The sequence below is a fragment of the Somniosus microcephalus genome, chromosome 9 (assembly GCF_052327205.1).
Source record: "Somniosus microcephalus isolate GS21.2 chromosome 9, FLI_Smic_1.0, whole genome shotgun sequence".
In the NCBI taxonomy this organism is placed as follows: Eukaryota; Metazoa; Chordata; class Chondrichthyes; order Squaliformes; family Somniosidae; genus Somniosus; species Somniosus microcephalus.
This window is the reverse complement of record NC_140995.1, coordinates 226,492,822-226,505,235: the sequence shown is the minus strand read 5'-3', so window position 1 is coordinate 226,505,235 and position 12,414 is coordinate 226,492,822. Positions and strand designations below refer to the sequence as shown.

Genomic DNA, 12,414 nt, shown 5'->3' with positions numbered 1-12,414 from the left:
CAGAGCTCAGAAACTGTTGGTTACTGCATTTGTAAGACATATAGGGGGAAAGATTCGGTTGGCTTGCACCTCCCATTAGCGCCCTAAGAGGGCGCTAATGGGGCGCAAAGCATCTGGCGCGGCAATGTTTGCGCCGCTCGCGAAATTGACCATTTTCCGGCGGCACTAAACACTACCACCACGATCTCCTGTGACGCAGATCGTGACATCAGTCGAGCGTGCAACACCCCGGTAGCGCCCCGGACCGGATGTTGAGTGGCGCCCCCTGCCTTACCGCCTGCCGCTAGCAACGACAGGTTGAGGGGAGCGTTTTGCAGTCGGGAAGGGACTGGGGGAGCGCTATTTAAAGGCGACCGGTTCCTGCCATTTTCTGTCGGCGACATTTTTACACCACGCATTCTGAGTGAGAGAGAGACTTCTGGAGAGATTCAACGCTGTGTGAAGGAGTTTTGGGTACTGAGCAGCACTTTGCAGGTTCATTTTGATTTGACCTTCCTTGCATCGATTTAAAAGAGGCGGAGGGGGCTGCACTCTGAGACCTTTCCCTGGGCCTCTCCATTGTTCTTTCCAGCAGATTTAATGTACCGGTCTCTCCAGGCCGAGATTCAAGGCTGCAATGAGCAGGGTGTGGATGGAGAGCAAGATCGGCCCTCCCCTTTAAGAACTGGCCGGCGCCAGTGTGTCTGTGCTCCATTGCTGACTGACATCACATGAGCTTCACCTCGCTCCTCTGTGTTAGCGCCTTAAGAGAGATGTGTAGCACCTGATTTAGCGCTCCAATCACCTCCAGGGGCGATAGAAGCCAAGTTTGCAGTCGGAGGCGATAATTAGCGCCAGGCGCTAAACTTTGTGCCCGGCCGATAATTGTGCCCCAAACGGGGCGATACCGAATTTCTCCCCCATAGAGCTTTCTGTAGCTTGCAAGTGTTTGGAGCCAACTCTATATCCAGTGGCACCTCATTGGAACAACCTCTCTCACCATTGACTGATCGCTTCTGTCATCTCAACTGCAGCTGCCATCTATTGCAGCAACATCAGTGCGCTTGAAAAAATCTCACCATGGTCCTCTGAATCCCTCCACTATCAGCCCCAACACCAACATCGCCAACAACATCACCAACAACAACACCAACCTTCTCCGCAAGCACCTGATGCTGCACAGGATACAGGGCATCAGCACCCGACAACATTGCTGCCCGGGAGGCCAGTGATGGCATCACCATGGCCAGATTTACTTCACTTGACGCTGTAAACCCTGGCTGCCACATAATGCGCCAGGTTGACAGCACCCCACACCAGCACCATAAAGCATCCCTACAATGACCAAGCCATTCCTTTCACACTCATCACAATAGGGGAGGGGAGGGGAGGAGTTATGTCTCAACATTTACTGGAACTCACTAAGACACTTCTCAAGGTGAGCACAGATCTGTCCAATAAGGTGAAGTGTTGAAAATATAGATTTCAATGTTTGACACACATTACCAGAAACTTCACATGAACATTGGCTAAGCCACTCAAGTGCCTACCCCTGTGTGTTGTTAGTTGATATATTTGCAGTAGGATGAGGATGAGTGTGAGGGGTGGCTAGTGAGATAGGGATGTGATAATGTAGATAGAGAGGGATGGGTGGAGATACAAGGTAAGTTGGTGTGAGTAAGGATGTGCAGGAGTAGGTAGGGAAGGCAGAGTGATGTGGATGTGATGAGTAACACAGCAGGATGAGGTTGAGTGTGGCATGGCAGTAACATTTCGCGATCTGTGCAGATCATTGAAAGGCTTGCGCCACTGCAGCCTGGTCCTCCTGACGACATCCCTGCTTTTGCCCTCCTGTGCAATGTGCAACCAGGCTGTGTTGGTGTCCTGGGGAGGTTTCTTCCGCCCATGGGAAGGGAAGGGAACTTTCCTGCGTGCTGTGACTCCCTCCATAAGCATATGGAGGGAGTCATGGGAGAGCCTGGGTGCAGCCGTGCACCTCTGTGCAGTGCTTGTCAGTGTTTGCAGCACCTCAATGCTGCAAAACACTGACAGCACAACTGTCAAAAATGAATGTGGACATGGTCCCTTTAAGGAAACCGGATTATGACATGTCATCAAATTACATCATCAGATTCGCTTCCTTTTAATTGGCCGGGAAATGTGCAGGGCAGGCTTAACAAGCTCAAGTAAAATCACTTGGAGAGAGCGGGCTGGAGCCGGGAGCGGGTCCGGGACCCACCACCCACCTCTTCCGCTGCGATCCCGCCTCCGCTGGTGAAATCACGGTCTGACACTCCAGTGCAGTACTGAGGGAGTGCTGCACTGGCGGAGGTGCCATCTTTCAGATGAGACATTAAACCGAGGCCCTGTCTGCCCTCTCAGGTAGATGTGAAAGAACCCGTGGCACTTGGAAGAACAGCAGGGGAGTTCTCCCCGGTGTCCTGGTCCAATATTTATCCCTTAACCAACATCACTAAAAAACAGATTATCTGGTCATTATCACATTGCAGTTTGTGGTAAATTGGCTGCCGTGTTTCCTACATTACAACAGCGACTACACTTCAAAAAGTACTTCATTGGCTGTGAAGCGCTTTGAGACTTCCTGAGGTTGCGAAAGGCACTATATAAATGCAAGACTTTCTTTGAATGTTTCATTGGATTTATTAGTGAAAATTTTAAATTTATGGCCCCTAGTTTTGGTCTCCCCCACAAGTGCTGTCGGTGTTTGTGATAGACTAGATGGAAGTCGCTCGCTTCCCTGCCTCCCCCCCATCCCCCACTACACCAGTGTACACCAACCTTCCTGCTGAATTCTGTGGATATGCTGCAAAATATTACTCGATTCTGACCATTAATGGACTGCAGAGTATGAAAAGTCCAGGGGTGTTGGTTATGAGGAGAGGCACCTAGGGGGATGGAGCCTGAGTGTTGTATTTCATTTTTTTTGGCTGGCATCTGTTAATTTGCCTTTTATTTTGTTTATAGGAAACCTGTGTCGATGCACGGGATACAGAGCCATCCTCCAGGGCTACAGTACCTTTGCCAAAGTAAGGAAATTCAAACCGCAGTGGGCGAATTTGGCTGCCAGTTCGCAGTCCAGTGAAGACTTGTAGCCAAATGCAAAACTGCGTAAACATGCAAGGGAAGATTTTGTTACTTCAGGCCAATTTATGGCAGTGTAGTTATGACACTGACTGACACAAGGGGTGATTTTAAACCTACCCACTCAGCAGAAACCCGGCGGGTGGGCAGTTAAAATTGCCCTGGCTCTTACCTGTCTGAAAGCCGCCATGATCGCAACATCTGCAATTTTAACCCGCTCTCCTGAGCAGGCAGCAAGGACACGAGTCCAGAGCCAACAGGGTCCTTCTTTACATTTCATGTTGCGGCCCAGTGACATCATTGAGACCCGACTGTAATTTTAACTCAGGCCTGAGCGGGGAATCCAGCTGGAGTTAAAATCAGGGACATTGTCACACAGTGGCCTAAGAACATAAGAAGTAAGAGCAGGAGTAGGCCATACGGCCCCTCGAGCCTGCTCCGCCATTCAATAAGATCATGACTGATCATCGACCTCAACTCCACTTTCCCGCCCGATCCCCATATCCCTTGATTCCCCTAGAGTCCAAAAATCTATCGATCTCAGCCTTGAATATACTCAAAGACTCAGCATCCACAGCCCTCTGAGGCAGAGAATTCCAAAGATTCTCAACCCTCTGAGTGAAGAAATTCTTCCTCATCTCAGTCTTAAATGGTCGACCCCTTATCCTGAGACTATGCCCCCTAGTTCTAGACTCTCCAGCCAGGGGAAACAACCTCTCAGCATCTACCCTGTCAATCCCCTTCAGAATCTTGTATGTTTCAATGAGATCACCTCTCATTCTTCTAAACTCCAGAGAGTATAGGCCCATTCTACACAATCTCTCCAAATAGGATAGCCCTCACATCCCAGGACTCAATCTAGTGAACCTTCATTGCACCGCCTCCAAGGCAAGTATATCCTTCCTTAGATAAGGAGACCAAAACTGTGCCCAGTACTCCAGGTGTGGTCTCACCAAGGCCCTGTACAACTGTAGCCAGACTTCCTTACTCTTATACTCCAACCCCCTTGCAATAAAGGCCAACATGCCATTTGCCTTCCTTAATGCTTGCTGTACCTGCATGCTAGTTTTCTGTGTTTCTTGCACAAGGACACCCAAATCTCTCTGAACACCAACATTTGAAAGTTTCTCACCATTTTAAAAAGGCCTGGACAAAGGTGCGGTCTTTGCAGAGCCTTCTTTATTCTGTGGGTACACAAGGGATCTGATGATTAAAAGTGAGAGATTCTTAAAAATAATGCTGGGAGACCAAGTCCTGCTGGTCCACTGACCAGAGGCTCTGGCTCCTGCTGGCCTCCTGACCCGAGGCTCTGGCCCCTGCCGGAGATCATTTAAGATATCATTTACATTTGAGCTTGCTTATGCAAAACTAAGGGCTGACTCATGATAATTCTTGGTGATAACAAGATAATGGCGGGGTGGATAATAGGAGGCGGATAATGGGAGGTGAATAAAGGGAGGGGGGTTAATGGAAGGGGTGGGATAATGGGAAGGGGATAATGGGAGAGGGAATAAAGGGAGGGGGATAATGGGAGGGAGGAAATGGGAGAGGGATAATGGGAGGGGTGGGATAATGGGAAGGGGGATAATGCGAGGGGTGGTATAGTGGGAGGGGGATCATGGGAGGGGGGAAATGGGAGAGGGATAATGGGAGGGAGAATAAAGGGAGGGGGATAATGGGAGGGGGGGATAATGGGAAGGGGGATAATGGGAGGGGTTGTATAGTGGGAGGGGGATCATGGGAGGGGTTGTATAGTGGGAGGGGGATCATGGGAGGGGGATAATGGGAGGGGGAAAATGGGAGAGGGATCATGGGGAGGGGAAAATGGGAAGGAGATAATGGGAGGGGAGATAATTAAGATTCCATTCTATAACCTGAAGTGAGCTTCTGGTGTTTTTGTCTCTTGCCCCCCTCCCCCCAACCCACCTTTCTCCTGACTAATGCTTGGATACAGGACCACGGGTACTAAATGTATTCCAGTATCAGCCCCAGTTGGCTGTTCCTCATGTGAACCTGGACAGTGTCTTTTAGCAGGTTGTTCAGTCCTGCCTTCACCCAACATTACATAGTTACACAGTATTACAAAATATTTACAGCACAGAATCAGGCCATTCGGCCCAACAGGTCCATGCCAGTGTTTATGCTCCACTCGAGCCTCCTCACACCCTTATTCATCTCACCCTATCAGCATCTCCTTCTATTCCTTTCTCCCTCATGTGTTTATCTAGACTCACTTTAAATGCTATTCGCCACTTGGTGGCAAGCAATGTTCTCTTTATGGCCGCGCAGCGCTTCATGGATCTCCCACAGCCAGCTTGCCGACTATTCAATGCAAAAACTGAGTATGCGCGATATTTTGAATGGCCTGCGCATCCCTTTAAAGGGGCCTTGCGGCAGCAAAAAATATTACAGGGAAAAATTACAAGGAGTTCCACATTCCAACCACTCTGGGAAAAGGAGTTTCTCCTGAATTCCCTATTGGATTTAGCAGTGACTATCCTATATTTATAGCCCCTACTTGTGGTCTCCCCTGCAAGTGAAAACATCTCCTCTACATCTACCCTAGTAAACCCTTTCATACATAAGAACATAAGAACATAAGAAATAGGAGCAGGAGTAGGCCAATCGGCCCCTCGAGCCTGCTCCGCCATTCAATAAGATCATGGCTGATCTGATCCTAACCGCCAATCCACTGTCACAGAACCATCTCCTGAATCTAACAGAATTAGACACACGAAATAGGAGCAGGATCAGGCTACACGGCCCCTGGGCCCGCTCCGCTACCCACAGGGCCATGACCGATCCGGACCTAGACTCATGTCCAAATTGCTGCCTGCTCCCCGTAACCCTTAATTCCCTTTACTTCTAGGAAACTGTCTATTTCTGTTTTAAATTTATGTAATGGTGTAACTTCTACAGCTTTTTGGGGCAGCATATTCCATGGACCTACCACCCTCTGAGTGAAGTAGTTCCTCCTCATCTCAGTTTTGAAAGAGCAGCCCCTTATTCTAAGACTATGCCCCCTAGTTCTAGTTTCACCCATCATCGGGAACATCCTCCCCGCATCCACCCGATCCAACCCCTTCACAATCTTATATGTTTCAATAAGATCGCCTCTCATTCTTCTGAACTCCAATGAGTAGAGTCCCAATCTACTCAACCTCTCCTCATATGTCCATCCCCTCATCCCCGGGATTAACCGAGTGAACCTTCTTTGTACTGACTCGAGAGCAAGTATGTCCTTTCTTAAGTATGGACACCAAAACTGTACGCAGTATTCCAGGTGCGGTCTCACCAATACCTTGTACAACTGAAGCAATACCTCCCTATTTTTATATTCTATCCCCCTAGCAATGAAAGCCAACATTCCATTGGCCTTCTTAATCACTTGCTGCACCTGCATACTAACCTTTTGAGTTTCGTGCACCAGGACCCCCAGATCACTTTGTACTTCAGTACTTTCCAGTTTCTTGCCATTAAGATAATAACTTGCTCTACGATTTTTCCTGCCAAAGTGCATAACCTCACACTTTCCAGTATTGTATTCCATCTGCCAAATCTCTGCCCACTTACTTAGCCTGTCTATGTCCCCTTGCAGGTTTTTTATGTCCTCCTCACTCACTACTTTCCCTCCCATCTTAGTATCATCTGCAAACTTTGATATGTTACACTCGGTCCCCTCCTCCAAATCGTTAATATAGATTGTAAAGAGTTGGGGACCCAGCACTGACCCCTGCGGAACACCACTAGTTACTGATTGCCAGTCTGAGAATGAACCATTTATCCCAACTCTCTGCCTTCTGTTAGATAGCCAATCCTCTATCCATGCCAGAATATTACCCCCAATCCCGTGATTTTTTATCTTAAGCAATAATCTTTTGTGTGGCACCTTGTCAAATGCCTTTTGGAAGTCTAAATACACTACGTCCACTGGTTCCCCTTTATCCACCCTATATGTTACTTCCTCAAAGAACTCCAGCAAATTTGTCAAACATGACTTCCCCTTCATAAAACCATGCTGGCTTTGTCCTATTAAATTATGATTATCCAAATGTCCTGTTACTGTCTCCTTAATAATGGACTCCAAAATTTTACCTACCACAGATGTTAGGCTAACCGGTCTATAGTTTCCAGCCTTCTGTCTACTGCCCTTTTTAAATAAGGGTGTTACATTAGCAGTTTTCCAGTCTGCCGGGACCTTTGCCGAATCTAGGGAGTTTTGGAAAATTATTACCAATGCATCCACAATACCTACCGCCACTTCCCTCAAGACCCTAGGATGTAAGCCATCAGGTCCAGGTGATTTATCCGCCTTGAGTCCCATTATTTTACCGAGTACCACTTCCTTAGTGATTTTGATCGTGTTTAGCTCCTCCCCCCCTATAGCCCCCTGTTTGTCCAGTGTTGGGATATTCTTAGTGTCTTCTACTGTAAAGACTGATATAAAATATTCATTCAGTGTTTTTGCCATCTCCATATTTCCCACCATTAATTTCCCGGTCTCATCCTCTAAGGGACCAACATTTACTTTAGCCATCCTTTTTCTTTTTATATAACTATAAAAACTCTTACTATCTGTTTTTATATTTTTTGCTAATTTACTTTCATAATCTATCTTCCCTTTCTTAATCAATCTTTTTGTTATTTTTTGCTGTCTTTTAAAGTTTTCCCAATCCTCTATCCTCCCACTAGATTTGGCTACCTTATATGCCCTTGTTTTTAGTCGAATACTATCCTTAATTTCTTTACTTAGCCATGGATGGCTGTCTTTTCTTTTACACCCTTTTCTTCTCAGTAGAATATATATTTTTTGGAAGTTGTAAAATAACTCCTTAAATGTACACCACTGATCATGTATCGTCTTACTCTTTAATCTATTTTCCCAATCCACTCTACTCAATTCCGCTCTCATACCTTCATAGTCTCCTTTATTCAAGCTTAGCACGCTTGTTTGAGATCCAACCTTCTCACCCTCTAATTGAATATGGAATTCAACCATGTTATGGTCACTCATTCCAAGGGGATCCTTTACTAGGACATTTATAATTAATCCTGTCTCATTACACAGGACCAAATCTAAGGTTGCTTGCCCCCTGGTCGGTTCAGTTACATACTGCTCAAGAAACCCACCCCTAATACACTCAATGAACTCATCCTCAAGGCAGCCCTGCCCAATTTGATTTGTCCAATTAATATGATAGTTAAAATCCCCCATAATTATAGATGTTCCCTTATTACAAACCTCAACTATTTCCTGATTGATACTCCGTCCAACAGAGTTGCCACTATTCGGAGGCCTATAGACTACGCCCACTAGTGTTTTTTTCCCTTATTATTCCTTACCTCCACCCAAACTGTTTCATTATCCTGATCTTTTGACCCAATATCATTTCTCTGTATTAAAGTGATTCCTTCCTTTATTAACATAGCCACCCCACCTCCCCTTCCTTCCTTCCTGTCCTTCCTGATCGTTAATTAACCTGGTATGTTTAATTCCCAGGCATTGTCACCCTGCAGCCATGTTTCTGTAATGGCCACAAGATCATACCCATATGTAGTTATTTGTGCCATTAACTCGTCTATTTTGTTACGAATGCTACGTGCATTCAGATAAAGAACTTTCAAAGATGTTTTGTGACACTTAGTTCCTGCTTTTGCCCTTTTTATTACTTTACCTTTTACTCCATACCTTCTGCCCCTTCCTGACACGGTCTGGTTTTTAATTTCCCCACTGCTACCTTTGCTCTCTAAGAACCTCCCCCCCACTAGTTAGTTTAAAGCCCTCTCTACAGCCCTAGTTATATGATCCGCCAGGACTCTAGCCCCAGCACTGGCCAAGTGAAGCCCATCCCAATGGAACAGCTCCCTCCTGCCCCAGTACTGGTGCCAGTGTCCCAGGAAGCAAAACCCATTTCTCCCACACCAGTCTTTGAGCCACGCATTTAACTCTCTAATTTTATTTGTCCTAGCCAAATTCGCACGTGGCTCAGGTAATAATCCAGAGATTATTACCCTTGTGGTTCTGCTTTTTAATTTGGCCCGTAGCTGCTCAAACTCCCTCAGCAGAACCTCCTTCCTTGTCCTATCTATATCGTTGGTACCAACATGGACCACGACAACTGGATCCTCCCCCTCCCACTCCAAGTTTCTCTCCAGTCCAGAGGAGATGTCCTTAACCCTGGCACCGGGCAGGCAACACAGCCTTCGGGACTCTCGCTCTCGGCTGCAAAGAACTCTGTCTATCCCCCTAACGATACTATCCCCTACCACTACAACATTTCTATTTACTCCCCCCTCTTGAATGGCCCCCCCGTTCCACGGTGCTGTGGCCAGGTTGCTCATCCTCCCTGCAGTCCCTGCTCCTGTCCCCACAGGGAGTAAGAACCTCGAACCTGTTGGTCAAGAGCAAGGGCTGCGGCTCCTCCAGCTCTACCTCCTGGATCCCCATACCTGCCTTACCCGTAGTCACACCGTCCTGTCCCTGACCATGGGCTACATCTGAATTACTTAACTTCATAGGTGTGACCACCTCCTGATACACAGAGTCCAGGTACTTCTCCCCCTCCCTGACGTGTCGCAGTGTTGAAGCTCAGACTCCAGCTCATCAACACGGAGCTGGAGTTCCTGTAGCAGCAGACACTTGTCACAGACGTAATCACCGTGAGCCTCAAAGGGGTTCATTGGCTCCCACATCTCGCAACAGTAACACATCACCTGCTCCATTCTATGTAATTAATTAAATTTTTTATTGTTAGTTATGGACACCCTCTGCCCGATTTTAGATGCTAGTATCCCCTTTAATTAATTAGATTTAACTTAAATCAATCCCTCTAGTTACACCAGTTAAATGGTTTACCAACAGTCACTCTGCACCAGAAAGGCCTTGGTACACCACAGCAACCTTAAACACTATAAACCATAGCCTTAAAGTTTTAAAATGAGAGAAATACTCCAACCAATCACCTACCTGTTTTATGGTGACGTCACACCTTGAATACTTTTTACCTCTCTCCTTGCCTGAGATTGGAGATTGGTACACCTACCTGAGCCTCCGGGGCCTCTTGTAGTCGCTCTGCCGCGCTGCTCCGCCTCCACCCGCTGCCGCTGCCGCACTGAGGCCTACCTGAGCCTCCGGGGCCTCTTGTAGTCGCTCTGCCGCGCTGCTCCGCCTCCACCCGCTGCCGATGCCGCACTGAGGCCTACCTGAGCCTCCGGGGCCTCTTGCAGTCGCTCTGCCACGCTGCTCCGCCTCCACCCGCTGCCGATGCCGCACTGAGGCCTACCTGAGCCTCCGGGGCCTCTTGCAGTCGCTCTGCCGCGCTGCTCCACCTCCACCCGCTGCCGATGCCGCACTGAGGCCTACCTGAGCCTCCGGGGCCTCTTGTAGTCACTCTGCCGCGCTGCTCCGCCTCCACCCGCTGCCGATGCCGCACTGAGGCCTACCTGAGCCTCCGGGGCCTCTTGTAGTCACTCTGCCGCGCTGCTCCGCCTCCACCCGCTGCCGATGCCGCACTGAGGCCTACCTGAGCCTCCGGGGCCTCTTGTAGTCGCTCTGCCGCGCTGCTCCGCCCCCACCCACTGCTGATGCTGCATAACTTTATAGACATCCCTTAGTCTCCTCTTTGCAATAATAGGAGTAATGCTCTGCTTCAAAATAGTGCTGTGGGATCTTTTACATCCACCTGAGAGGGCAGTCGGAGCCTGGGTTTAACATCTCATCTGAAAGATGGCCCCTCTGGACATTGCAGCACTCCCTCAGCACTGCACTGGATTGTCAGCCTAGATTTTGTGCTCAAGTTTCTGGGTTGGGGCTTGAGCCCACAACCATGGCTGGCACCACATGAAGGTTTACACAAGCAACCTATTCCTTACCAACACTAGAAGAGAAGCCATCAAGATCACAGGCCCAGAGGCTGCTCGAGCAGGGGGACATAAAGATGTCGTTTAATATCTGGACCTCTATGTGACCCCATTGTCAGGAAAGCTAGGGAGTAAATGAGTGACCTGGCATGTCTAGGTGCCAGAGCTTCATTGATTTGGAGGTCTTCAAGGATACCAATAGGTCAGTGTGAGGTGAGCGATGCCAGAAGGACTGACCTCAGAAAGGTCACTCAGATTGGTCGATAGAAATAAGGAGGTTTCTTTACCTATGTAAGTGGCCAGGAAATTACTCGGAGCTGCTCCCACTCCGTCGCTGTAAGTTCACTGGTAGTGTGGCAGAAACCCCCTTGGAAAACCTGCCCCTGGGTAAACTCAGCTTCTATACTGGTAGCTCTATCGAGACTCGTTGGCTTAAGTCTCACCTAAGGAGTGAAGGCTGAACTTTAGTGTCAAAATATCTGCCAAGAATCTCTTGATGGTTGCTAACTACGATTCCAAGGTTAATAAATAATAAAAGGATGACATCAGAACTGAGAGGTTATAACTATCAGACAAGGCAGAGCAGCCTAGGGCTCTTTTCTCTGGAAAAGAGAAGACTGAGCTGATAGAGGTCTTTAAAATTATGAAAGGGTTCGATAGGGTAGACTTAGAGAAGAAGTTTCCGCTTGTGGGGGAATCCAAAACTAGGGGCCATAAATATAAGATAATCACTAATAAATTCAATAAGGAATTCAGGAGAAACTTCTTTATCCAGAGAGTGGTACGAATGTGGAACTCGCTACCATATGGAGTGGTTGAGGCGAATAAGAGATGCATTTAAGGGGAAGCTAGATAAGTACATGAAGGAGAAAGGAATAGAAGGATATGTTGATAGAGTGAGATGAAGTAGGATGGAATGAGGCTCGAGTGGAGCATAAACACCGACATGGACCAGTTGGGCATAATGGCCTGTTTCTGTGCTGTGAATTCTATATAATTCTGTGTAATTGTTACTTCATGACTTTGTTATCTGACTTCTTCGATAATAGGCATAAACTGGGCCATAGATCGCAGACGGTGAAGGGTTAAGGATTTGTCTGGTGTACCTGATGTATATAAATCCCAGGGCTCTTACAGTCAATGATTCATTATAACCCTTTCATGGATATCCAGTTTCAGGTTTATATTGGGCTGCCTGCTCCCAGATCACCAGATAGTCTAAAGCCGGCAGAGAGACTCAGCTAATCTGGTTCCATTGTAACATTTTACCACATAAAAAGTGAGAGACCATATTTCAAGGATCAATCTGATGGTTTAACTTTGTTGGTTTAACTGTTTCAGGAGGATGTTAGGAACATCAGAATTACTAGATGAAAAAAAGACCAACGTCCATCTAGTTCACCTTCTAGTAGTCACATGATACAACACTCATGGAGCTGTTGACTAATCATGATAATCAATTTCTATCAATTA

At 47.4% G+C, this 12,414-nt stretch overlaps 1 protein-coding gene across 4 annotated transcripts in view; it reads left to right on the top strand.

The window, feature by feature from the left end:
- Positions 1-12,414, top strand: part of xdh (xanthine dehydrogenase) — a 194,205-nt gene that overhangs the window by 76,627 nt on the left and 105,164 nt on the right. For all 4 annotated transcript variants that reach the window (XR_015079622.1, XM_085997953.1, XM_085997952.1 and 1 more), the window contains exon 7: positions 2,965-3,026. Coding sequence is in view for 3 of the 4 variants with exons in the window: in XM_085997953.1 (XP_085854079.1) it covers positions 2,965-3,026 (62 nt within the window). In the remaining variant the exon portion in view is untranslated. The remainder of the gene's footprint in view (positions 1-2,964; positions 3,027-12,414) is intronic.